This window comes from Carassius gibelio, chromosome A12 (genome assembly GCF_023724105.1).
Source record: "Carassius gibelio isolate Cgi1373 ecotype wild population from Czech Republic chromosome A12, carGib1.2-hapl.c, whole genome shotgun sequence".
NCBI classification, from domain to species: domain Eukaryota; kingdom Metazoa; phylum Chordata; class Actinopteri; order Cypriniformes; family Cyprinidae; genus Carassius; species Carassius gibelio.
Genome location: NC_068382.1, coordinates 14197336 through 14225243, shown reverse-complemented (window position 1 = coordinate 14225243; position 27908 = coordinate 14197336). Strand labels below are relative to the sequence as shown.

Below are 27908 nucleotides of genomic sequence, written 5' to 3'. Positions count from 1 at the left end.
TAGGATCACGTGCATAAGGAAATTAACGCCATCTAGTGTAGAAGTATGATTTCAGTTAATATAAGAAATCCGACAACCACTGAACTGATTTGTTACAGCAAACAATCAGCAGTGTTCAATGAAGATGCTTTGTCATCACTTTGGCAGAAGGCAATCACACTGCATGTCAGACAAAATTATAAACACTTTATTGCATTTCTTTATATTTATTCATTTACATTTAAAATTGATTAAATACTAGCTGCAGCTGAAGCAATTAAAAAGCATCAGCGTGTGTTATTGAGGCCCACTTTGTTACACAGATAGTCCATTAGATCCTGTAATGATCACAAATGTCTGGTTATGCTACATTTCGTTTGCCTCTTTAAGCAGCCACTTGACGTGATGAGGGTTTTAAACTGCTCACCTTGATCTTTCGCATCTGATCTAAAGCCACATCATCAAGCAACTCGACACTGATGTCATCTTTATTGTCTTCAGAAAGGAACAGCGTCTTGAAAAGGTGGAAAAGGATCATTGTTGAATGCTATGGAGCAAAATAAATGTCGCAATATACACTCGCTCACTTCTCCATGGGAAGTGACTATTGTTGCTGTAGCCATCATTTCATCACCGACAGAGCGACTTGCTTGTCTGTCGTTCAAAAGAAAAACAGCTTTTTTTAAAATGAAAATCCATTTCTGAAGAGAAAGTCACTGATTAAAAAAAAAAAAATGCAGGGAAAAGTTACCTGAATTTACCCCCTAATCCAAATGTTTGATCACTCATCTTGACAACTCGTCCTTGGGTCCTTTTTGCACTGATAGTTGACGCACACCTGGCAATGAGAGTCAAGAGGAATCCTAATTGATAAACAATATCTAACCATTAGGAATGAGCACAACATGGACAAAGAGTTATTTAACCCTCTGGCATTCCTCATTTAGGAATTACACTTAAGATCTTCTGCAGTCAAAACAAAGACGACGACAAGCAAATCTTTAAAGACACATCATAAAAGTAATTTGTATTCTGAGATCATTTCATGTCACTAGACAATGTGTCAACCACTAAAAAACACATACTAGAAAATGTTTAATTAATAGTTAACATTAAAAATACAGCAAAGGCTTTTATAATCCAATGCATCAAAGACTGACTGGTGACAACTGGTGAGAAAAATAAAGCAAATCATGTATAATATCAGGGTGTAACCACTAGATGCCTGTATAAAGAGTGCTGCATACTACCTAGTTGCTTTTAGCTTTTTAAGAGTTAGATTTAATTATCATTAAAGTCTACTTCAACATGGCTGATTTGAATATTGAATTCCCTCAACAAAAAATAAAATAAAAAAAACTGCTTTGTATATTCGTTCCTGTGGCGGAAAGGAAGACTGCAAGTGTCAAAACTTATTTTTGAAGACCACTTAGCATTTTCTAATTATGTCCACAGTTTTTCTGTGTACATATAACAGGTGTCAGAAAAAACAAAAACAAAAAAATAAAACACGAAAACAAGTTTACCTCAGGCTTCCAGTGCTCTTGCTGTTGTGTAGGGTCTTCTTAGCAGGTTTCTGTGATGACAAGACTCGCAAGTAACATTTAGATCAGGCACCCACAAAGATGACTAAACAAATGGAGGGTCAGTACCTTTAGGCCTTCCACTGTCTTGTTTTGACCCGATGACCTTTGTTGGCCTGCTGTAGCATTTAAACCTAAAAGAAATGAAAGCTTACCCTTAAAGGAATTAAAGTTACATTTAAAACATGACTTCTTAAGTTGCCTCAAACCTTTTTTGCTTGGTTTTCGAGATAGCGGTTTGCGAATTTCTGGAGAGGCGCACTACAAGAAAAAAGAAAGAAAGACCGAAAACAACCACAAGCACCAATTTGAGCGATGCAGTTACCTTCAGCGAACACCAGAGGCCAGCAAAATCATTATTTTACCGTGATTGCCATCGTGACCTCCCCCACAGACGTGTCACTGTCTGAAAAACATTAGAGATTATAAATACTAATAACCATAAAACTATAAAGACACTACGAACAGGCTCTGTGATCGTCGTACCATTCATGAGGTCTTTTATCAGCGTGGTGTGGAGGGATTGCGGCATTTTCATCAGCTCGATTTTGAAGACACGGTCTACAGTTGCCAGTAATTTGTTCAGATTAGCCTCCATTTCATTTATCCGGTCCTGTGCTGTTCCGGTGCAAGCAAAAGACTGGGTTCATTTTTAAATACATATATATAAATGATTGAGTATGTATTATGTTATTATATGAGTGACTGACCTTCCTTCTCAAACTGTTGTATAAACAGCTCCTTTCTCTTGGTAAGTCTAATTTTCTGGTCACAGTTGTGCTGCTCTTCAGAATCCTGACTGACTTTTCTAGTTCTTCGAGGAGCCATGCTTATAATAATAACACAAGCCAGAACTTCAGATCCTTTTATGAACAGGACAGCAGGTGCTCATTAATTACCTCCTTCTGTTTTTAGAGGTGTTTGGCAAACCAACTTAAAAAGTTCACTACCGCCATTTACTGGACTGGATGGTGTTCGCGGACCCCTGAGGGAACTGAAATGGGTTCGTTGATTGATATTATAAAGCTAATAATAAGTCTAATTTGAGTCATAAAAACGTAATTGCAACCAATGCAATAAAGCTAATAATTAACGAAATCATAAAAACATAAAATACAATTTTATTTGTTTACTTTAACAAACAAGATAGCCTACTTGAACAATATTTTGTTAAATTTAAATTAGTGAATTCAAATCTTAGTGGTTATTTCATGTAAATATTTTAGATCCAAGCGGTCTGGCTGACAGAAATGTTTGGGAATCCCTGGCCTAGATGGTTGCATAGTGTATTCTTTTTTTTTTATTAATTATTTTATTTATTTATTTGTTGATAAATATTTTGTATTCTCATAATTCTCGTCTCTTCAGTTAAATATAATAAACTATATAACCACGTTTTTTCACAGTATCTAGATTCTTTCTGATTTTAAGCAATGTACATTACAATATTGTTTCTGTACCATTCATCCCGTTTTTTATGGCATCAGTAAAGAATTTGTTTTTATTAATGTTAACTGTAGTAACCAGTTGATTATATCTATTTTTGTAAGTATCCTCCATCTAAATTTGCTTGGGAAAAATTTTCCTTCATTTGAGTGGGAACAGCTCTTAGTCGGAATTGTTACAAATAAAAACAACAAAAGTGTCTTTTAAAATTGCTCATAGAATATATCCTGTTAAAGTAACTTTTTTCATCTGGATATAGATTATAATCGCTCTCTTTTTTATTCTCTTTGTAAGTTTATTAAGGTGTTTTTTTTTTTTTTTTAATGTCCCTGTTCATCTTTGTTTTGGTCTGAGATGTCACAATTTCTAAGTGTTAAAATCTTAGTCTTAAATGTATCATCTGTTTTACTTCATTCAGATGAATATTACTTTTCTAAAATAACCATATTTATTATCGATTTGTTTTTGTTATTAGGGAAATTTTATTTTCATCAAACTAAATGGAGTATAACTCAAAACTCCGATTTTGTTTCTTTCTCTTTTACATTTACATTTAGTCATTTAGCAGACACTTTTATCCAAAGTGACTAACAAATGAAGAAAATGCAAGCAATTAAAATAAACAAGAGAGCAATGATATGCAAGTGCTACAACAAGTCTGTTACAAGTCTCAGTACATGTAGCAACATTTTTTTATTATATAATAAATAAAAAGAAAACAAATAGAATAGAGCAAGCTAGAGACCTTTTTGCTTTTGTTAATTTTATAATAAAACAAATAGATACAAAAAGACCAGAGAAGCTAGTGCTTCTTTAAGAAAACAAGCATTTAGTAAATGAATAGAGTGCAAGTGTAAAAGTTTTTTTTAAGGAATAGAATTAGAATAGGGAGTGCTAGAGTTAGAAGGTCAAATAAAGATGGAAGGAATTTGTTTTTAAGCCCATTCTTCAAGATAGCGAATCTGGCTGGAAGACTTGCCAAGAGAGCATTGAATAGTCCAGCCTGGACAGACCAAGAGCTGTGAAGCATGTTCCCAAAGAAAGAGTCTGATCTTCTTGATTTTGAATAAACCAAACAGTTTTAGTAATGTGGTCTGAGAAAGTCAGCTGATCATCAATCATAACCTACAAGGTTTCTGGCTGTTTTTGAAGGAGTTATGGTTGATGAAACTGTGATGAAACAATGGGTTTGATGGAACCAAAAGCAGTTCTGTCTTGGCAAGGTTGAGTTAGAGGTGAGGGTCCTTCATCCAGGAAGAAATGCCTGGTTAGGCAAGCTGAGATGACAGCAGCTATCGCCGGATCCTCATGATGGAATGAGAGGTAGAGTTGAGTGTCATCAGCATAGCAGTGGTATGAAAAGCCATGTTTTTCATGAAAGAATCTAGTGATGACATGTAGACAGAGAAGAGAAGTGGTCCAAGAACTGAGCCCTGAGGCACCCTAGTTAAATGTTGCAACTTGGATACCTCACCTCTCCAAGATACCTTGAAGGACATATCTGAGAGGTAAGACTCAAACCACTGGAGTGTGGTTCCTGAGATGCCCTTTGCCAATAGGGTTGACAGAAGGATCTGGTGGTTAACTATGTCAAAAGCAGCAGACAGATCCAACAAGATAAGATGTGGAACCCACTCTTGCTAGTCTTAGGGCTTCAACAACTAAGAGCAAGGCAGTCACTATTGAATGTCCACTTCTGAAACCAGACAGGTTGCTGTCGAGGAAATAGTTCTGTGTGAGAAAGACAGAGACTTAGTTGAACGCAGCTCGTTCAAATGTTTTTGCAATGAAAGAAAGAAGGGAAACTGGTCTGTAGTTGCCTAAAAAAGATTAGTTAAGGGTGGGTTTCTTAAGTAGAAGGGTTATACGAGCCTGTCTAAATGCTGAGGGAGAAACATCAGTGTTAAGGGATGTGTTAATGATGTGAGTGAAGGTACAACTGCAGGAGAAATGGCTTGTAGAAATGAGATGGAATATGATTAACCAGACAAGTAGTAGGATGATTAGAAAGGATGAGTTTGGAGACCTCAGAGAGTGAAGAGAAGGATGTGAATGAGAGTATGATTGCTGGTAAGATGTGCTTGACGGATTGTGGTGTGGAAAATTGTGCACTCATGGTTTTAATTGTATTCATGAAAAATGTGGCAAATTAGTCAGTTGTTAGAGTTGAGCTTTTAAGGTATGTTTGTTTTGTTTTTTTACTTACAAAATGTGCACTTGTGAGAAATATGTCTGAATGATTTTTAAAGTTCAATAAAAGAAGAAGAAGCTTGTAATTGACTGATGTGTATGTCGTAATATGTGTGTGACATATTTGGTTTCCTACTATGGCAGCCTCCTGTTATGTATGTGAGTGTTTTGATTCTCACAGGTAAGGCTTCAGATAAATATGGGTAAAATACAGGATGATGTCGTGTAAGGTGGCGGAATGTAAGTGATTATTCAAAATTAAAGCAGTAATACAGCACCATGGTGTCCACATGGTATGAGATCAATTATACTTTTAAACTGGTGCCATGTCTGTTTTCTTGTTCGTAGATATAATGAATACTATGTAATCATCGATATGTGTTTTTCTCAGGACCAGCTCTGTTGTTCGAGAAAACTGGCAATGGAGAGGAGAAAGGAAGGAGATTTTACACGTGTTCTGCTTGTTGGGACAGAAAGGATTGCAACTTTTTTCAGTGGGAAGATGAAAAGGTTAAATAGGACTAACAGTATTTATTATTTTAACAGTTTTAATCTAACAGGTTTATTTTTTCAGTGTTTTCTTTGATGAAATGCTAAGATTTGTACAAACAAATGTAAGTTTGAATAAAATAAGATGAATATATATTATATCCTGTAAAGCCTGACATTATATTATGAACGTCTAAAAATTCTACATTTATAAAAGTCTTATTTTTATAAATTAAACCATGGAATCTACATAGTAGATTGTGTGCAACAGGATTTTCAAGAACATTTAGAAGTTGATGTATTAAATAAAATAAGCTTTATAAGGTAATTATAAAAAGTAAAAACAAAATAAAATAAAACAATTACAGCTGAACACAAGAATGTAAGACATAATCTGCATATACAACAAAAATGTAAACTTAATCAAAGAAAAAAAAACAGATTTAGCATTTCATTCACTTGATTCGTTTAATTTATACATCAGATATTTAAAGCTGCAGTAGGGAACTTTTGACGCTCTAGCGGTTAATAAACAGAACTGCTTGCGTCTTGCGGAAGAACATCGTAGCCGGAACTACTTCTCTCTGTTTATGTCTATGAAGAATCTAAAAGGTACTGGGTTACTCCGCCGCAGTACCCCCGAAGCAATCTAAAATAGTCCGAATATAAACACTTATTATAGGTGCACCCTAGTGATTCAGGACAAGCCAAAAACACGGTTTGGAAAATGGATTCATGGCGTACTCGCTTATTATATACATTTTTCTACATTTAGAACACAAACAAAGTTTCGGACCGCAGCTCTGATTGGTTATTTTTTACCAGGAGCGGATGACTTTCTGCAAATGGCAATAGGACCACTGGGAGGAGCCAGAGGAGCTTGATTTTTTTTCACAGATTATCTGTCTCATATTCTACTGTCAGGACATAATGACAGGTTTAATAAATATGTAAAAAATATTTTTTTTTACAAAAGTTCCCTACAGCACCTTTAAGGCAAGTATACTTGCCAGAGAAGACCAGAACAACTCCAAGATGCCTCTTTTCAGTCATCAGTAATATTGCTCTAGGTAAATAACTTTTATTTTAAAAATTAATCATCCATGCTACACTCATCAAATAAGATATTGGCATGTCTGTTTATTGGAGATAAACAGACCCACCAAAATCATTCATAAAATATATTTAATATATTTAAAAAGTCTTAAAGTGCGTCCAGTTATTTTCCTGTAGTAAAACTGGCAAAATATCCAATGTAATGTATCTCCACATTTGTAACACTTAGCAATTGAATGATTCTCTCTTACACAATCACAGATTACATAAGGTGACTAAATTATGGAGGCCAAGAGACCCACAATGAAGAGTTTATTGCTGTTTATTGATAACAGGTAAACACAATACAACATAATTCTTTGCAAATACAAGCTTAAATAGCCACATATCATTAAAATTGTTTAAGAGGGTGTGCCACTCTTTTTGAGTATTTGGAGTTTAATCCTATACTATATTTGAAGAGTTAAGACACAAAAGCCTTTAAGTGGCATCTGAAATTTTCATCTAAAATTAGCATTTTTATCAGGCTCCTGTATTAATGTTAATTTATTTCACTTTAATAGCCCAGAGAAGGACCTATACATTGCCACTGAAGTAAAATTACTGAACCTAAACATAGGAGCCTGATAAAAATGCTAATTTTAGAAGAACATTTCAGATGGCACTTAGAGGCTTTTGCATCTGAACGCTTCATTTTTACATTGTTTTGCATAAGGTAGAACAGTAGACTGTTCTTTAAAGTTTACCTTGCTTTTTTGGTACAAGTTAGTATACTTGCAGTATTAATAACTGATGCTCAGAGAGATTTCCTGTATCTAAGAAATCTAACCTACATTACCATACAAAAGTTTGGGGTCTTTTTAAAGAAATTAACACTTCTGTTCAAAGACTGGATCAAATAAATTAATCAAAAGTGACAATAACATTATAAAATAATGTTACCAAAGATTTATTCTTTAAATAAATGTTTTTTTTTTTATTAACAGCACAGCCGTTTTCAATATTGCTAACAATAATTAAAGACTGAGATTGCAGATTTCCATATGATGATGGCCTTTGTCTTTGGGTGAAAAAAAGCGGAAGGCAGGGTAAAGAGGCTCAGTGAATTGATGATGTGCTCTGTCAAACACAGCTGAAAACTCCTGCAGCGTTCTCATAGTCTCAGCATCATAAAACACCAAACGACCCTTCTGATATTTTACAAACACCCCTACTCTGTTCGGTGCTGCCCGAGCTGCTGTGACTGGTAGTGCCACATGTCGATCGTTGTGCCAGGCCGTAAGATGCCCATCCTGAAACTCAAGACTCCACGAGCACCTGTTCCGTCCAAGCTTGGCACCTTTTTCCCGACCTCTCCTCTGTAGGCTACCATAAGCCATGCCCACAGCCCACGATGAACAGCAGTGCACATCTACCTCCCAGTAGTGCTGCCCAGATTTAACAGCAACAGTGCCCAAGGCGCAGTATAACTGATCAAACCTTAGAGGGTCATTGGGAATGTTGCAGTCCTCTGAGGAAAGGCACAGGCCCCGTCCTTCTGAGGTCACCTTGATCTGTTTGTGACAGGTCCGTTTGTCAAACACCACATTAGAGGAGTCTGTCAAGATAAAACGCAAGAATATTCAGAAACAGCTGATTTACAACACATTCAGAACATTTCTTATTATCCATTAACTAATCCTTCCAATACAGTATGATATATAAAATAATGCCCAAGAAACATTTTGAAAACCGTTATGCTGCTAAATATTTTTTGTGCAAACCATGATGCATAGTGCATATATGGTTTTCATGATACAGTACTGTTCAAAATAATAGCAGTACAATGTGACTAACCAGAATAATCAAGGTTTTTAGTATATTTTTTATTGCTACGTGGCAAACAAGTTACCAGTAGGTGCAGTAGATTCTCAGTAAACAAACAAGACCCAGCATTCATGATATGCACGCTCTTAAGGCTTTGCAATTGGACAATTAGTTGAAAGGGGTGTGTTAAAAAAAATAGCAGTGTCTGTTGTTTACAGTACAAACTCAAAACGTTTTTGTTTCTAGGATTTAGCAATCCTGCAAATCACAAAACTAATATTTAGCTGTATGACCACAGTTTTTTTTTTAAATGCTTCACATCTGTGTGGCATGGAGTCAACCAACTTGTGGCACCTCACTGTTATTCCACTCCATTATTCTTTAACAACGTTCCACAATTAATTTACATTTCTTGGTTTTGCTTCAGAAACAGCATTTTTGATATCACCCCACAAGTTCGATTGGATTAAGGTCCGGGATTGGGCTGGCCACTCCATAACATTAGTTTTGTTGGTTTGGAACCAAGACTTTGTTCATTTACTAGAGTGTTTGGGGTCATTGTCTTGTTGAAACAACCATTTCAAGAGCATGTCCTCTTCAGCATAGGGCAACATGACCTCTTCAAGTATTTTGATATATGCAAACTGATCCATGATCCTTGGTATGTGATAAATAGGCCCAACACCATAGTAGGAGAAATACGCCCATACAGTATCATGATGCTTGCACCTCCATGCTTCACTGTCTTCACTGTGTACTGTGGCATGAATTCAGAGTTTGGGGGTCATCACAACTGCCACACTGCTATTTTTTGAACACACCCATTCAAATAATTGCCCAAATGCACAGCCTTAAGAGCATGCACATCTTGAATGCTGGTCTTATTTGTTTTCTGAGAATCTACTGCACCTGGTAACTTGTTTGTCACGTAGCAAATAAAAATATACTAAAAACCTGGATTATTCTGGTTAGTCTCATTGTACTGCTATTTTTCTGAACAATACTGTACACACACACACACACACACATATATATATATATATGTGTGTGTGATATATATATATATATATATGTGTGTGTGTGTGTGTGTGTGTGTGTGTGTGTGTGTTTGTGTATGAATATATAAGAATATATTTAGCATGAACTTGATTTCTACAGATCAAAATGATGGATTTCAGGGGCTAATGGTGTTACCCAGCAGCAGGTTCTTTCGTTGTAGCTGGGTTTTCAGATCTTTTGAGATGTTCCTAAGAACCTTCATGAGCTTCTGGATCCTTTCCTCATTCATTTTGATCTCCTCTTCAGCTGGGTCCAGTTTCTTATGACAGCTACTTGAATAAGATACATTGGAGTTATATAGATGTTTAACTTTATTCATTGTAATTTGCACATTACATTGTAATGTATATCATGTTTGCTTCTGATTAAAGAGAACTAATGCATGTTGCTGTAAAACATTTGTATTAAAGACCTAACACAATATCCATTATTTGTGAAATTTAAAAACATGGCCTTACGTAAAATCCTCAGGAAAAGGCTGAAAACAGAGAACAAGCAGAAGAGAATATATGTGATCCACAGATTTTGTCAACAAGATTATAACAATGACATGAAAAACACGTTTCATTTGATGGTTACCTGCTTCATGGATTCTGCGGAGCTCTGTTGAGCTGACTGAATAGTGCTGATGTGTTTCTGCAGGAGACCAAGGTGTTGATTCCAGTCTTGAAGAATTCGGTTTAGTTTACTGCTGGTCTCCCGGCGGTCTTGCTCTATCATGTCCAGAACAGCTTTCTCATCCCTCTGCAGAGCCATAAGTAGCTCTTCAAAGCACTCCTGTACCTGCTGCTTCATTGCCTCTGAACTCGTCTTCAGCAGAGATGTATGCTTCATTAGTTATTTAATAATGTTTGTAATTTACAGCAGAGTTGAGGCTTTATCACATACAGTCTTCTTTCTTGGTCTTATTTTGAATGATTCATCAGAGACTGTTATTCAGAAGATAATGTGGGAACTGTTCTTGCCTCAGATCAACTTCCTTGTTTGGCTGATGCCACCAAGCCCATCACAACCAACCACCGGTCATATAAATCACAGTTCAAAATCAAATCAGCTTACATTCAGGTTTGCTTGCCGCTTTTTAATAGACTCCAGATGGTACTCTGTTCTTTTCCTCTCCTTCTTCAAGTCCTCCAACCAGACTGGCAGCTGTTTACACAATTATTATGTTTTTGAATTATTGATTTATTACTGCACACTCCTGCTCAAAGGTTTGAGGTTGGAATTTAATTCAAAATTCGAAAATTTGAAAATTCAAGAAATTATGTTCTTTTGAATGTTCTATTCATCAAAGAACCCTGAAAGCTGTTATCATTTTTGTATTTGTATATTTGTCCACAAAAATATTGAGCAGCAAAGCGTTTATCAACATTGATAACAATAAGAAATGTTTCTTGAGCACCAAATCAGCATATTAGAATTATTTTTTCATGACACTCTCTATTGAAATAGAAAAGTTATTTTAAATTGTAATAACATTTCACAATATAATTATTTTCAGTGTATTATGATCTTATATGTACTGCAGCCTTGGTGAGCATAAGACTTAAAAAAAGTAATCCTTAAATATATATATATATATATATATATATATATATATATATATATATATATATATATATATATATATATATATATATATATATATATATATGTACAGTATATATATCAATCTTAGCCTAAATATTTTAAAATTAAAGCAAGTCTTAAAGTTTATTCATTTTTATGTGCAACTTTTAACAATATTCATGGCATTCTTATATGTATTTTTCTGGGAGGTTAGAAAATCTGTCATTACCTCTAAGGGTTTTGGAGAGATGGCTCCAGTTCTCCTGATCAGTTTGGGAGAGCGTGGGAAGGGCTGGATAACTTGTGTCCCAGAACGAGCCTCAGCAACCAGACAGAAGGAACTGATTTCCTCTGATAAAGACCTAAAGTCTTTCTCTGCCATCTCTCCAAGTTCTCTGAGCTAATGGCATTATATGTGCAGAAACATCAGTAGCATCACTTCAGTAGTTTTTAGTGTTCATACGGTTGCAGTATCCAGTGAATGCAAAAGGCAAAATGCAAAAAGTACAAAATGTTCTAAATTAGTTTTTCTCAGAGGACATGACTTCTGACTCATGACTTCTGATTTCTTGCTAATGCACAAAATGTCTCAGCAAGCCTTTACTAGAACACAATGAAGGCCAACAGTTGTATTTATATATGCGTAGCCAAAGCAAGGAACTGAAAATTTGAAATGTAATCACACTTTTTAAGAAGCCTGAACACAAGGCTTATCCATTAACATCAGCTTATTATCAAGTTACACAGTTCTTGAAGTGCTTAAAAAGTCTAATACTGTCTATATCTTAATGAAAACGTCAGTTAGTTGTGTTCTTTGTCGCTGAAATATGCAATAAAATGACTTACCGTTACCTAAAAGACTGACAAGAGAGTAAGTGTATGCATTTGGTCGTCCTCCTGCAAGCACTTTTATGTTCATCTGTGGAATGTGTTGAAAAAGTTGTGTAGCCCCTTTTAACAAGCCAAAGCCTGCTGAATATGCATATAAATGTGTGCGTGTGTGTGTGTGGTTTTATAACTGACAGGATTATGTCTGCTCTTGTTGACCTGCAGTGTTTTGGAAATAGCAGCAGATTGTGGTTTTATTATTTAGCTGTTCTGAAATGCACGTTGACACTTGCACTACATGCATTTTGCAGCCATCAACCTCTTTGTTTTTCTGCCCTCTTAGGCACTGGCAGTTTAACGGGCAAGAGGAGTTCTGCTGCTATAAATATGTTCAACCATCACCTTTTTGATGATGAGGTAAAAAACAAAAAGTCCTTTGACGTCAAATGTGGTCACTGTAGTACATTCTGATAAGTCAAGATAACGCTGTTGTGCAGGAAGCGGTCATGTTTACTCAAGGCTTTCTGAGTGAGGAGGGAGGAGCCAAGGAAGTCAATGTAACAGACCCCCATTTGGAGGCCTAGTGAAGCCGCTAACCAACAGTTTCTCTCAGATGTCAATCACCTGGAAATATCAGAATAAAGGCATGAGGAACGGCGTTCTTTCCTAAGCCATGCATGATTTATTTTATATATATATATATATATATATATATATATATATATGAATATTTTGTTAATGTTAATAAATATAAATAAACATAAATATAAATATAATAAAACATTTACAGGGTGTAATAGTCCAGTGTTATTCTTCATTCTCGGGTTGATTATGATAACCACCCTCTATATAAGAAAGCCAGGCCGTAAGAAGTCACCTGTTCCACTATTCACCAATCTGAGCCCCAAAGATATCATCTACCAAAGGATGAAAGTTCCATGTGCACAAAAAAAAACAAACAGCTTGTTTTGACCCAGAAGATATATATATATATATATATATATATATATATATATATATATATATATATATATATATAAATACATATTTCAATTGCATTGAGGATTAAACATACTCTTAATCATTTTATTTTGGAGTGTAATTTGCTATAAATGCTGTTATTAACTGCTTCAAGGTAGTTTAATAATTACCACTAATATTTTTCATTCCTTCTCAGATTTTGCAGTTTACAGTACAGACCAAAAGTTTGGACACACCTTCTCAAGAGTTTTCTTTATTTTCATATGAAAATTGTAGATTCACACTGTAACGATATAACCTTTGTAAACATCGGGAAGAAGGAGGCGGGAACCAGCGCACAGTCAAAAATCACTTTAATATTCAAAAATAAACACAAAACAGCGCGTCAGCCCCTCACGGCGACTGACGCGCACAAATAAAAGCCAAAACATAAAATAATGTCCCAGGCCTGGTCCTCTCTCGTCCTTCACGGTCGTCGCTCCAGTTTTATATCCTTCCATCTCCTAAGTGGGACTCGATACTAGCGGTGGGGCGCAGGTGCAGCTCATCTTCAATCACTACACCTGGCCTCACTCCTCGTTCCCACGCCTCTCGGCCCCGCCCCACTCGCCACACACACTTAAGGCATCAAAACTATGAACACGTGGAATTATATAACAAACAAGTGTGAATCAACTGAAAATATGTCATATTGTAGGTTCTTCAAAGTAGCCACCTTTTGCTTTGATTACTGCTTTGCACACTCTTGGCATTCTCTTGATGAGCTTCAAGAGGTAGTCACCTGAAATGGTCTTCCAACAGTCTTGAAGGAGTTCCCCGAGAGATGCTTAGCACTTGTTGGCCCTTTTGCCATCTGTCTGCGGTCCAGCTCACCCCTAAACTATCTCGATTGGGTTCAGGTCTGTGACTGTGGAGGCCAGGTCATCTGGCGCAGCACCCCATCACTCTCCTTCTTGGTCAAATAGCCCTTGATGCCTTCATAGTCATGAAAATAAAGAAAACTCTTTGAATGAGAAGGTGTGGCCAAACTTTTGGTCTGTACTGTATGTCAGCAGTAAACACTATCCAAAGTGTGACATGTGCCCATCGAAGGTAATTTCTGTTGTCTAAGTCTGTCTCTGGAATAGGAATATCTTTAATGACATTTCCCTATTTATCTCACAGGATGGGCAAGAATGTGGACGGTCTGTGAAACCTTGTAAGCATATCTGAATTTATTTAAACTGTTTCCTGTGTTTATTTCTTACTCTCTCCCCACTTTCTTTCTGCTCTTATTCTCTCTCCAGCATGGCGTCATTGTTCCTCATGTGGTCACTGTGCTCTCCCTGATCACCATTGTGGTACGAGCCAAACTGGCTGTTTCAACTTTCAACTGGTGCAGCCAAAAACACAAACTTGGAGCCTGTCCTAAGAAATACAATAAATGGTGATTATAAACCAGGGTTATTATATTTAACTTAAAAAAAAAAAAAAAAAAAAACTTACTTGAAACCTGGGCACTTCAAAAGTGTTTTTTCAACCCTACTCTGATATTAAATTCTCTTACACATTTTGCAAACAGAATGATTGTGCCGGATGTGGTGGATAGTGGTGCTTCAGGCCTGTTGAAACACACTGCTGGAAAATCCACAACTACACTGTAAAAAGTTTAACTATTATTTACTCAATTTTTTTGGTGAAACATTTTTACACTCAAAAAAATTGAGTAAATTTTAAAGCTGTGAAATCAATGAAATGTACTGTTTAAATTGAGTAATTGTAAGTAAAAAAATTAAGTAAATCTGAATAACTGAATAACTTTATATGAGAAATAAAATTAATTAGATATAATCAAAATTATAAAACACCACAACTGTAATTCTATGTAAAATAAACAAAAAATATTGAGTAGATATAATTGAAATATTGGATGAAATTTAACCAAACAAATGTGCTATGTTTACTACATGTAAAAGTGAATTTAACTTAATATTGGACTATAAATGATCAAAATGTTGCATTCACTTTTTTTTACACCATTTACCCTTTACAATTAATATAATAAAACCAAATAAAGAAAGAAACACATTTTTTATTAAACATTTATTTATCAATTAAACATCAGACAAAGTCTAAAATCAACCTTTGAAACATTTTATCCATTTTAATATTCCAGTAGATTGCAAAAATTAAAAACTGTAAAGCAGCCATAAGGGAAATGATTAAACCTTATGAAACATTTCATCCATCTTAGTATTCAAGTAGATTACATGTAAAATATGATAGCCGTAAGAGAAATGACATCTTACTTTGTTCCTGGTGCATACCAGCCATTTGCAGTCACACTCATTACCACTCATTAAACCATAAAAAAAAAGCAACACTTACATCAATATTAAAGGGATAGTTCACCCAAAAAGATGATGTTGTCATAATGTACTCGCCCTCAAGTTGTCCCAAACCTGTAGAGTTTCTTTCTTCTGTTGAACACAAAAGATATTTTAATGAATGTTGGTTAACAGACAGTTGAAAGTTGCCATTGACTTCCATGGTAGAAAAAAGAAAAGAAAAAAAGGCTACTATGCAAAGTCAATGGCAACCTTTAAATGCGTTAACCAACACTCTTTAATACTTGGCTGAATGTCACGTCACTTCACTTAAAATATCTTTTGTGTTCAACAGAAGAAAGAAACTCGTACAGGTTTGGGACAAATTGAGGGAGAGTAAATTATGACAACATCATCTTTTTGAGTGAACTATCCCTTCAACAGAATTAATCAGATAACAGAAACACTTCCATCAGGAATACCCATTCTGTGGGATGATCATGAACCACTACTGTGCAAGAAGATAATTTTTTAACCTCTGAACATTAACAGAGAGTTTTGGAGGATCCAGCTCAAGAAACAGTTTTTGGAACAACTCAAGTGAGTACAGGTCCTTCTCAAAAAAATTTTATATTATGATAAAAGTTCATTATTTTCCATAATGTATTGATAAAAATTAAACTTTCATATATTTTTGATTCATTGCACAACAACTGAAATATTTCAGGTCTTTTATTGTTTTAATAGTGATGATTTTGGCATATAGCATTATAATATAGCATAAAGCAAATTTTGGATGTCATTCGGAAATCAAGGTGCCAGAGTCTGGAGGAAGACTGGGGAGAAGGAAATGCCAAAATGCCTGAAGTCCAGTGTCAAGTACCCACAGTCAGTGATGGTCTGGGGTGCCATGTCAGCTGCTGGTGTTGGTCCACTGTGTTTTATCAAGGGCAGGGTCAATGCAGCTAGTTACCAGGAGATTTTGGAGCACTTCATGTTTCCATCTGCTGAAAAGCTTTATGGAGATGAAGATTTCGTTTTTCAGCACGACCTGGCACCTGCTCACAGTGCTGAAAACAACTGGTAAATGGTTTACTGACCATGGTATTAATGTGCTCAATTGGCCTGCCAACTCTCCTGACCTGAACCCCATAGAGAATCTGTGGGATATTGTGAAGAGAAAGCTGAGAGACACAAGACCCAACACTCTGGATGAGCTTAAGGTCGCTATCGAAGCATCCTGGGCCTCCATAACACCTCAGCAGTGCCACAGGCTGATTGCCTCCATGCCACGCCGCATTGAAGCAGTCATTTCTGCAAAAGGATTCCCGAAGTATTGAGTGCATAACTGAACATAATTATTTAAAGGTTGACTTTTTTTTTTGTATTAAAAACACTTTTCTTTTATTGGTCGGATGAAATTTGCTAATGTTTTGAGAATTTGGGGTTTTCATGAGCTGTATGCCAAAATCATCAGTATTAAATCAATAAAAGACCTGAAATATTTCAGTTGGTGTGCAATGAATCTAAAATATATGAAAGTTTAATTTTTATCATTACATTATGGAAAATAATGAACTTTATCACAATAAGCTAATTTTTTGAGAAGGACCTGTATTTGTGGGTCTTGGGATATCTCAAATCCAATGCATACGTGACTCCCAAAAGATAGCAGCAGGCTCTGCTGAGATTCCCAAGACTGCGGAGGACAGTGATGCCCTCAATCACAACTCCTACATCGCTGACTGCCCCATCATTGTCCCGAAGGATGTAGATTTTTATGACCTCCTCTGCCAACTCTACTTGTACGAAGACGGGTAGATCAGCTGAACCCTACAGGCAAATTTTAAAGATAACTGGTTAGAGCTAACATTCAAACCTGAATGTTACAAGAAAGCGATAAATACACAAAACAAATAGCACCTGAAGAAGCAAACATTCTGTTGGACCGTATGATAGGTAAAATCTCAAACAAAATTTACTAGGGGGAGGAGTTGCAAAAATTAACAGCATTCTTCTTAACAAGAGGACAGGTTAATTTTCTACATAGGGACATTTATTTTTAACAATAAACCTAAAAGAAAAATGAAAAGAGACTAACTGTGAGCTTCTATGCTTTAAATCAATGCTATAGGCTTTTATTGAGGTCCGCATTATTTCAACCAATTTCTTTATAAACATGTTTAATATTTAAGTAAAATGACTAATGGTTTTGAAACAAAAAAGGTTGTTTAATTGCACTACTTGAAAAAAATATGCATTGCATTAACCCTCACACTCAACCCTTAACCCTCTAAATAATTCTGTGGCTTAGTAAATATTACAATAATATTTAACTTTATGAACTTAATAAAATCTCTGAATATTATAAGATTGTAAATGTGTACCTTGAAATGCAATGTAGTTGCTTTGGATAAAAGCGTCTGCCAAATACATAAATGTAAACATAATAATTGACTAAAAATACAACAGTTAATTTTATCTAAAATGTACAGTTATATTTTATCTTTTTTTTCCACTAAAACAATTTAGTATTTGACTAACAAATTGTTTATTTATAATACACATAATATATTTGTGAAATTTCTATCAAACTATTTAAGGATGCAAAATTAAACTGATCTGTTTCAGGGAACAAAAATATTACTTTAATTAAAATTAAAACAATGTACCCCTCCCCCAGCCTCCGCTGTCCTTCAATACCCACCAGGTCTGGATTTGTTTTGAAACAGCTGCGGTGACTGGAGTAATGGAATGAAAATTCGGCTTTAATGTATATATGTATGTATGTATGTGTATATATATATATATATATATATATATATATATATATATGTGTGTGTGTGTGTGTGTATATAAATATTATATCAGTCTGGCGAGTAACCCTAAAAAAATTACCAGCCAAATAGCCATAGAGGGTAGGGGGGGATAATAGACGGTTGTTTTTTCTGCATTATTTTTTTTTTAAATAAATGCAAGCTTAATGAGCTTAAGAAACTTATTTTAGAAACATTAAAAAGCTTACTGTTTTCAAACTTTTGACCGATATTGTATGTGATCTAGGTTTCAGTGCACTAGAATAATTTTACAACGGAGCAGGCCTTAAACTGGCTGACTCCCTATAGTGGGAGCTGATTAAAACGCATCCAGTCTATGTTATGTCCACGCCATTTTAAATACTTTTGCATGGCGTATTTTTAGTGGTTATTTAAGAGCTCATACTTGAGTTCATGTAGTAATTATGATGTTTTACAACAACGTGACAGCTTTTTACAAGACAGAATGTCATTTGAAAGTTCATAAATGATGTGTTCCCTTTTGACAAGCCACTGACCCCAAAGGGGAACCTGTACAAAATCGTTTTCCATTGGGCATGTATAGTTATAGTTGCTGGACCACGATACACTTATCGTTAGACTTTCAAATGGCGGTTAAACGGTGATCCAAATAGTACGAAAGTTAATCCACTCCAAAAAAAAAAACCCTAACATACATATCGCTGCCCCACTAACTAACTTAGAAAACTACACTGTTATGTACACGTACACACGGTCAATGTTTAATCAACTTTTGAATAAAGTATTGCAAATATACATCGTTATAAAATGATTACTTACAGGAAATTCGAGTAATGCTGTTCACGTCGTTGCTGAGAAAAGCAGTCCTTCAGTGACAGGTGCCTCTTGCTTGAGCCGCGAAACTCGTTAAACTTCTTAAGATGTCGCAAAATACAAACACAATTGTTAGGAAATCCTTAATAATTAACTTCTGAATTAAACATCACAAACATATTTAGTTTAAGCTGGCTAAATTACATAACGTACCCCGATATGAGAGGAGTGCGGGTCTTGCCGTTGCTGAGGAAACTCAGGAACGCCGTCCTTCAGGTGACCTCGATTAAGTTACGAAACTTGTTGAAGATGACGTAAAATACAAAGACAATTGTTAGGAAATGCTTAATAATTATTAACTTTATAATAAAGTGTTACAAACGTAAGTAGGATTAGCTGACTAACCTTACTTACCAGGAGTTGTGAGGAGTATGGCTAGTCGACGTCTCTGCTGAGGAAAGCAGATTTTTTTTTCCTGCGGAGCTGCACACGTGATCACTTTAGCCGCGAAATTTACTCAATTTATTTAAACCGTTTTTTATTAAGCTGGAACTTTATTTAGGAAAATTGGTAGGAAATACTTAATAATTTTAGTTTCTAAAACAGATCAGTACAAGTAAATAATTATCAAATATTTATATTAGAATTCACCAGAAATATTGAGGGTATATTAAAAATATAATTAGTTAGTAAAATACTTATTTATTTTCATTAAATAAACTTAAATAATATATGTAAATTTTAGAGAAATTATTTGTTGGATTTTTAATTATTATTTTTAACCTGACCCACTCAAAATATCACTTAAATGATTTCAAAAGATTTTATTAAGTAAATATAGCTCTTTATTTTTGTGAAATTTACTAAGCCACTGAATTATTTTTTACAGTGTATGAACATGAGGAGAAGATCAGTTACATGATCTCACTTGCAGTGCATTACAAGAACGATGGTTTTGTGGCTGGTGAAAATTGCATCATAATCACAAAGTGAGATCACGAAGTGTCAAACGACTAACTGGTGTTAAACCTACATGTATACAAGAGGGTTGCTGTGTATGTACAGCCACAGTGGTCTTTTTGCATCCTGTTTTTGTCACAAGCTCATCCTACACTAGAACTTTCTCAGTACAATCGACACGTTGTCTGAACAAACCTCATCCACGGTCTGGAGTGGCATTTCAAAGAAGCTTTGTTCCAGCTTATGTGGCTCAAACAGTGACGATCTGTGGATAAAACCATTGAATACAACCACTGTATAACTGTAATGGGTCCTTTTTTTGTATGTTTCAAAAATGACAAACAGATATCTTGTTAAATATATAATCTTTAATATATTAAAAAAGAATTAATGTATTAAAAAAATGATTGGCCTCAGAAAGCATGTCATACTTCCTGTTTTCAAAAACAATTTATTGCCAGTTTTCAAGAAATATTGTGCTTTAAAATTCTATGAGCTTTGACAAGCAAAACACATTTGGCTTGAATTTAAAATGGTCTTGAAGTTGATAATCAGCAGTAATTATGGATTCAACCAAAATCATGTGATGCTCAGCATCTAGTTTTTTTTAAGCTTAGTGTTATTAAAAAGAAAGAAACAACAACATTGCCTTCAAGCCTGTCCCATCAACGTAGATTTACATAAATCACCTGACACATTTGTTAAGGTTTTACAACACCAGAAATTTGAGTTATTAAAAATAGATTATTAAAACCAAAACAATCATAAAGTGTTAAACAACAGCACAGTCCTTAGGCCTCATAATCTGCGATGCTTCAGAAACCATTAAGCTGCCAATAATTTATAATACTGCGGTTCACATGGGTCTTTTTAGAGTCTGCCGTTGTTCACTTTTTTATGATGTGGAGCCATGTAATGCTGCTTCAATAGTGGTTCAATACACAGTTTAAGTACTGTAACAAGAGAAACTGTAGTTCAACATTCAGAAATAATAAAGTTATTATATATTTACATGTACACTCACTTAAGGCTCTTCAGAATCATGATTTTGCTACACAAAAAGCTAAACAATTTATACAATTGTCTATGAATGAACATACATGATGTTTTCCATCTTTAAGTCAGGCCCATTTCTCTTGTCCTTATGTAGTTGGTGGAGGCACCTGGCTGTCAGTCATGACATTATTCATAGGGATGCTCATTTTAACTGGTTAACCGACCGTAAGAAGATTTAACTGATTAATACAATCAGTTAAATAGCTTAAAAAGTCATTTAATTATTCTTTCAGTAATTTATCCAAATAATTAAAAAAGGTTTGCTTTAACAAATGTTAGTATTTTAACGGGTCACATACACTTATCCTTTCTAATTTAATTCAGTTCTCATTTAAAATAATCTTGTCGGTTAACAGTTAACTATCGCTTAGGAAAAATAACCAAAGAGAACATCCCTAGTCATTAATCCTTCCATGGCGTACAGAGAAGGCAATGAGTCGATTGTACATAGCACTGAGGTGAACGACTGCAGCTAGTACTATGCCACATATAACACTGAAAGCCCATCGGGGTCCCAGGATGGTGTAGACGTAAGAGACGAACACAGGCCCGAGGGTCCGCGCACCACTTCCTGATGCTGTCAGCCAGCCCATGTAAACCCCCTGAGTTCACACGCATTTGGGGAATAGAATAAATAACACTGATTTAATGAATCATGTTACTTTAATCTGAGATTTAAAATGTCAAAAGAGAAGTGATTTACCTGTGGTTTGGGGCCCAGTATCTTGGAGTATAAAGTGTAGGACATTACGTTGCATGTTGGATAACCCACTCCAATTAGGATGTCAGAGGTAATGTACTGTGCAAGATGAATTACAGGGGTAAAAAAGCACCAGGTCTGTTCAGACGGGCATCCAGTGGGCTCCAGAGACATGTTTGAGGGTGGGGTGGTTGTTGGCATAGTGTTATTCTCAATGTCTGTTTATGGAGATATTATAAACACAAATTTAATATACTATTTAATATACTGTTCATTAGCATGCAAATGTACGGGGTTTGTAAAATGATTGTATGTTTTTAGAAGAGTATCTTATGCTCACAAAGGATGCATTTATTTAATTAAAAATACAAATAACTTTCATATTTGAGAATATATATTATATATAAATATATATATATATATAAATATATAAATATATAAATATAATATATAAATATATATATATGGTAAGTTTTCAGCAACAATATTCAGCTTAATAATTTTTGCAGAAGCGAGAAGACAAAAAACATTCATAAGCATTAATTTCAAATATATATCTTGGTTCCACTGTATTTTAAGGTGCTGTCCCTTTTAAGTTTAATGCATCTTTGCTGAATAAGAAGCATGTCTTTAAAACCCTTTTGAACAGTAGTGTATATTGCTATTTTAATAAAATAAAATAAAACTTTGCCAAGTTATTCAGATATCTCACCTGCCCACTGTATTTTAGGATATTGATTTCCCCATGGCAACAAGATAAAGAAACCTGCAAATATGAGAATCAAGCCTCCAAGCAGCAGTGGCCGATCTCCTACCCTGAAAATAAACCCAAAACTCAAAACGGAACTGATTTTATCTGAGAGCAATGAGAAAGTCATGTTCAAAAACTGCTAACATCCATTGTATATATCTTGGGTACATTAGAACTGACATAAAGTTTTCCTAAGATGACCTGTTGGAAGTCTAAAACAATCAGAGGTTTTATGGCTAGTCATCTACATTGAGATGTTGATGTGTCAGAATGAAGTAAAAAAGCAGGTTTAAAAGTTCAGGCTTCTTCAAAACATATAAAATAAATGAGATGATATTTTAGTTGAGAAATACAGATACAGTCTAGCAGGAAAAATATGGTCCCATGTACCTGCTTGGTTTCGATTATGCTTTCATTGCAAGGATATTGAAAAAAAAAAAAAAAACCCAGTGGGGTCACTTTTGGTGAGGTGGAGAAAAAGGATGATCGGTGAAACAGGGTTTTGATGATGGTTCAGATTGCCAATCTATGCCACTTGTAGTGATTGCCATCAATTTAACAACCTTGCAAGTGATTTAAGAGAAAAGACTAGTTTCATTTGGCTGAATGCAGGAAATTCTTGCATGCCAAAATAGCAAAAGTTACATTGATTTGAGCCTAAAATGTGACATTTGCCGGTTTTTCACCAGTAAATAGTGGTTGGGTTCATTTGTCTTTGTATGTGTGGTTCTGGAGTTATGTAAATCTGCATTTTTCACCACTTGCATTGACATCAATTCAAGATGGCAGCCAAACAAACATTTGTTGACCTCTGCAACATTAAAAATTAAAAAATCTAGACACCATTAGGGTCTCAAAAAATCAGGGTACAAAAAACTGCCAAATAGGTACAAAACACCCTATTTTTCCTGCTAGACTAATATTAATGTTGGGGGGGGGGGGGGGGGTCCAATGACCAAAATCAAAATGGCATAAACGAAGCTATTCCAAATGACAAATCGTAAACTTTTTTTTTACCGTGCTGAGACCACTTTTACCACCAGGAAGACCAGGATGGACTCAAAGCCAATGGCAGCCAATATGATACCGTTGTAAAAAACGGCTTCTTTTCTCGTCCACGCAAACATGTCCATTGATAAAGGAGTAGATATACTGCAGGCGACAAAAAATACACATCAATTTGATATGATTAGAGAAGCTTTTAAAAATGTGTCTAGATGAAAGTATCACCACTTACGTTTCAAACACAGCGAAAATGAAGAGAATAACAAAGAAAAGGACATTAGATGTGAACACTGCGATCTGGTCGATATCTCCTTCTACCTCAGGAGCCACATCCACTCGCTCTAAAGGCAGAAAGACAAAGCACTGTGTAAAATCATTGGAATTATTATGTGAATTATTATAAAGCAGACTGTACAGAGACACCATTGTAATGCAACAGTACACTCCTTAAGTATTTAAACAGTAAAATAAATATTTTACCTTCTGGGGTGTAGTTAATTGCACGGATAAGCTTTCCATGGTCATCCACAAAGTGCTCCCTAAATAAATGAAACCATTTTTATTCTATGTATTCGGTCAGACCTGAAATAAAACACTAAAATGTATATGTATTTCTTTGCTTTCATATAACTATTGTTGAGTAATGCTGCAAAATACTGAGGTTAAAACATTACCTCAAGACTAATATCACCAGAAGAATGTTAATGACCCCGAAGCAGGCTGCCAACAGAGCTGGAGCGGTGTACATATTAACCCGAAGCTGGATGACATTTACACTGACGCCAGTTTCTCCAATGAATGACAAAATGGCCTGCAGAGCTGAGAAATTAATAAAGGCAACATCTTTTAATGTTAATGATCCCTATTAAATCCTTTAAGAAATCACTATCGTACAAAGTTGGGAACAATTACTGTTCTTACAGACCAAATTCACTTCAAATGCATTCTGCAACTAACATGATTTTATTGGATGCACACAAACCTGGGCCAAGTATAAAGCCGAGAGCTTGACAAGCGCTCAGATTAGCCATCGCACTGGTTCTCTCCTTCAGGGAAGTGGCACCAGCCACATAAGACCTCACAACTGCTACATTACCTACAGGACAGGGTAAAGAATCTTAACACTGCAAACAAATAAAAGTACTTTTTATTTTGTGCTTGATAATAACTGTTAATAATTCAATTAATGAATAAAAGAATAATTGCATCTGCATTTGCTACAGTTTTGTACAATAACTATTTCTGAATATTACATAATATTAGATTGCTAATCATTTTTTTTTTAAGTATATAACTTTAAAATGTGTTCCTGTAGCTCAATTGGTAGAGCATTGCGTTATCAAGCGCAAGGTTGGGGGTTCGATTCCCCGGGAACACATGATTTGTAAAAATTGATAGCCTGAATGCACTGTAAGTCGCCTTGGATAAAAGCGTCTGCTAAATGCATAATTTTAATTTAATTTTAATTTAAAATGTATTAAGTTTAGGGCTGTAAGATTTTTTTTAAAGAAGTCTCTTATGCTCACCTATGCTGCAACTACTTAAAAAATGCAAAATAACTGTTTTCTTTTTTATTATATTTTAAAATGCTATTTATTTCAGTGATGGCAAAGCTGAATTTTCAGCAGCCATTACTTCAGTTTACAATATCGTATGATCCTTTAGAAATCATTTTAATATGCTGATATATTTTGTGGAAACTTCTGGATTCTTTAATGAATATAAATAGATTTTTTAACATTACAAAACGTTACAATGTTTACTGCCACTTTTGATCAATTTAATGCATCCTTGCTAAATAAATTGATTAATTTCTTTCTCTAAAGAAATCTTACTGACCTCTATTTTTGAGAAATGTGTATATAAGTTTACCTGCTCCAATGCCCACAAATATCCGAGCCAAAAGCATGTGAATTTTGTTGTATGAGGAAGGTAGGTAGACATAGGCGTAGTAAATGTTAGCTGAGACATTGATGAATATAGAGCAGACTAGAGGCTCTCGCCGAGGCCTGTGATTGGACCACAATCCAAAGAGGGGTGAGGCCACCATCTGACCCAAACTATATGCAGCAACCACCCATCCCAAGAAACTGGCATCTGCACTTTCATCAATCTAAAAAAGACAAATAGAGCATGACTGATGGATTTACAAGACAATTGAAAAATGAAAAAATATTTAGGCATTCTGATTCAAGTGACCCGATCAGAATAAATCAACAACAAATATTTATGTTTTCCACTACAGTTGTCTGCTTTTAATGCCTTTTATCAACCGAGCAAGTGGGAAAAAACGGTGTGTGCATAATTATTATGCAAATTGATATTCTTGTCATTTTTTGTTTCTCTAAGCACATTTTACCAATTCCAAATCCCATAAATCATAATAACTACTATTTATTTTGTCTTTAATCATTTATAAATTATATATTATTGTCTATGAAGGTTGGAAGTGAAAGACACCTTATATTCAGGTGTACATAATTATTAATTATATTTATTATACATAATTATTGGTTTTCTTTTAAAGATAAAATGAGCCAAAAAAGAAATTTAACTCTAAAATTATTAAATGGCCACAAGAAGGATGCAATACTAATGTAATACTAGAAATCAGTATTGAAACTAGAACCCTAAGTCCCTGAGTACCTCACAATTTGTAATTCTGGAGACTCCCATTCTGGAAAATGATGGATCTTGAGACTAAAGGGTTCCTGATGGTTTCACACCTAATTCTTCACTTTTAATTTTAAATATTTTGCAGTTAATGTGTCTTTTGTTCTCCAGCAGTTTTTTCTGACCCAATGAGCATTTCACTCTTCAATGGTAATGCCTTAACTTAGCAGTTTCTAGTATTGCATTCTTCACACAGCCATTAAATAATCTTTGACTTTTCAGTCTTGAGTTAAATCTATTTTATGATTCATTTAATCTATAAAAGAAAACCTGCTTAATTATCCACACCTGAATAGAAGGTGTTTTTCGCTTCCACCCTTCATAAACAATTATATATAATTTATAAATGATTATGGACAAAGTTAATTGCAGTTATTAAGACTGATGTGGTTTGAAATTGGTAAAATGTGCTTGGAAATAAAATATGATCAGAATATCAACTTTTGTATTTTTAAATACATTTAAATAAAGCAAAATCAACTTTAAGTCTTACACAAAAGACACATGTAAAAAAAAAAAAAAAAAAAAAAGGATATCAAGTCCTATATATATATTTAGTCACATTTAAACCTTTACAGATTTTCAGCTTAAACTTTAAACAGATTTTAGACAACATTTAAGGATCTCAGAAAAAATTCAACAGGTTTCAGTTGATGCGTTTAAGAACCCAGGGCGCGCTTTCTTAGAAAGGAAATGCATATATATCTACTTCCTTGTTTCACTTCCAGTTTCTAAGTCAAGTTTAACTTCGGATATCACTTTGCACAGAATTTACAGAATTGCCATACTTATGAACGTTCACTTCACTCATATCTCAAATGCATAGAATACACTTTGCTCCTGTTAATCAGTATAACAATATAACATACTTATAGAAACACAAGGTCATGGGTTTGATTTTCCAAGCAATGCATCAACTCATAAAATGTATAGCCTGAGTACAATGTAATATAGAGTGTAAATGCAAATATACTTACATTCTTCAGATATGGCCATATGGAGGTGATGACAATCGTAAAACCTAAGAAAAAACACTGCAATCACTAATACATATTACATGCATTTACTCTGTACTATACAAACAATGCAACTAACATTGATTTATCTACTACTAACTAGGAATATATGCTTATATATATATGCATAAAATGTTGAATTGCACTGCACACAGTGTACAATTAATAGCCTGTCCTGACACTTGACAAACATCTTGCAGGTTACAGCAGGCTTTTTAGCTCTACAATGAATGCATATATTTATGTTAAATGAACCGGACAGCACAACACATCTGCACAGCAATGTTTACTGTAGAGCTGCACTATTAATTAAATTTATGTTGCAATAATGTAATCATTCAAAGACTTACATTATTCTGCATGCTTATAATACCATGCCGTTTTTTATTTAAAGTAAAAACCAAACCATTTGTAATGAATAATCGCAATTACAATTTCAAGGGAATAATCAACAATTATGATTTCTGTCATAATCGTGCAGCCCTAGTTCACTGTCTGATCAGTAAGATAGTCAATTCAGGAATATGAGATAGTGAGAACATGTTGCTTACCAACACTGCTAAGGAACATTGTGAAATACATGACCCTGATGGACCTCCAGCGGCTTCTGTCTGCATTCTCATTTCTTAAAGAGGAAAAGACACAAATTATTAACATTCATGGATACACAAATTACAATCATAGCTCTTGATTTTTTACACTTAAGCCTATTTAATTACAATGATTCCATGCATCATGCATGTTATGTGTGTATTATGACAGGAGCTCATGAAAGATGAAACATTCATATCACCATTCTTAGTAATACTAAACGTTCACACATGTTCTGCATTATTGACAGAAA

The 27908-nt window shown here is 34.8% G+C and overlaps 3 protein-coding genes, 1 long non-coding RNA gene and 1 pseudogene across 13 annotated transcripts in view; 1 reads left to right on the top strand and 4 right to left on the bottom strand.

The window, feature by feature from the left end:
- Positions 1–166: 166 nt before the first annotated feature.
- Positions 167–2457, bottom strand: LOC128025242 (borealin-2). Of its 2 annotated transcripts, none has more exons than XM_052611392.1 (10): positions 2273–2457; positions 2049–2180; positions 1928–1968; positions 1772–1823; positions 1632–1681; positions 1506–1555; positions 731–817; positions 567–633; positions 407–493; positions 167–317 (listed from the first exon to the last, which is right to left on the bottom strand). In XM_052611392.1, the coding sequence occupies exons 1-10, from the start codon at positions 2388–2390 to the stop codon at positions 267–269; spliced, it is 735 nt and encodes a 244-aa protein (XP_052467352.1). In that variant the 5' UTR covers positions 2391–2457; the 3' UTR covers positions 167–266. The 2 variants fall into 2 exon arrangements, with proteins under 2 accessions (XP_052467352.1, XP_052467351.1); XM_052611391.1 differs by having other exon boundaries at positions 1632–1696; positions 2273–2452.
- A 3545-nt stretch (positions 2458–6002) lies between these two features.
- LOC128025646 (rRNA N6-adenosine-methyltransferase ZCCHC4-like) lies at positions 6003–14416 on the top strand (annotated as a pseudogene).
- LOC128025240 (tripartite motif-containing protein 14-like) lies at positions 7048–12182 on the bottom strand. 7 transcript variants are annotated; one of them, XM_052611383.1, is made up of 7 exons: positions 12024–12182; positions 11407–11577; positions 10668–10757; positions 10188–10418; positions 10067–10086; positions 9744–9880; positions 7048–8340 (listed from the first exon to the last, which is right to left on the bottom strand). In XM_052611383.1, exons 2-7 carry the CDS (start codon positions 11557–11559, stop codon positions 7760–7762), a joined length of 1212 nt encoding a protein of 403 aa, XP_052467343.1. In that variant the 5' UTR covers positions 11560–11577; positions 12024–12182; the 3' UTR covers positions 7048–7759. The 7 variants fall into 7 exon arrangements, with proteins under 7 accessions (XP_052467343.1, XP_052467347.1, XP_052467346.1 ...); XM_052611387.1 differs by having other exon boundaries at positions 9744–9877; XM_052611386.1 differs by having other exon boundaries at positions 12030–12175.
- A 652-nt stretch (positions 14417–15068) lies between the features above and the next one.
- On the bottom strand, positions 15069–19794 carry LOC128025235 (uncharacterized). Of its 2 annotated transcripts, XR_008186118.1 has the most exons (4): positions 19318–19794; positions 19117–19202; positions 18910–19004; positions 15069–17125 (listed from the first exon to the last, which is right to left on the bottom strand). It is a non-coding gene; the product is annotated as an uncharacterized LOC128025235 (long non-coding RNA). The 2 variants fall into 2 exon arrangements; XR_008186117.1 differs by having other exon boundaries at positions 19117–19791.
- A 417-nt stretch (positions 19795–20211) lies between these two features.
- The window catches only part of LOC128025234 (major facilitator superfamily domain-containing protein 8), a 32737-nt gene continuing 25040 nt past the window's right edge, over positions 20212–27908 (bottom strand). For both annotated transcript variants that reach the window (XM_052611365.1, XM_052611363.1), the window contains 11 exons: positions 27616–27689; positions 27026–27069; positions 25248–25488; positions 24358–24471; positions 24050–24194; positions 23856–23914; positions 23608–23716; positions 23388–23522; positions 22332–22435; positions 21623–21837; positions 20212–21521 (listed from right to left, as the gene is read on the bottom strand). In XM_052611365.1, coding sequence (XP_052467325.1) covers positions 21315–21521; positions 21623–21837; positions 22332–22435; positions 23388–23522; positions 23608–23716; positions 23856–23914; positions 24050–24194; positions 24358–24471; positions 25248–25488; positions 27026–27069; positions 27616–27689 — 1447 coding nt within the window. In that variant the 3' untranslated portion in view covers positions 20212–21314. The remainder of the gene's footprint in view (positions 21522–21622; positions 21838–22331; positions 22436–23387; positions 23523–23607; positions 23717–23855; positions 23915–24049; positions 24195–24357; positions 24472–25247; positions 25489–27025; positions 27070–27615; positions 27690–27908) is intronic.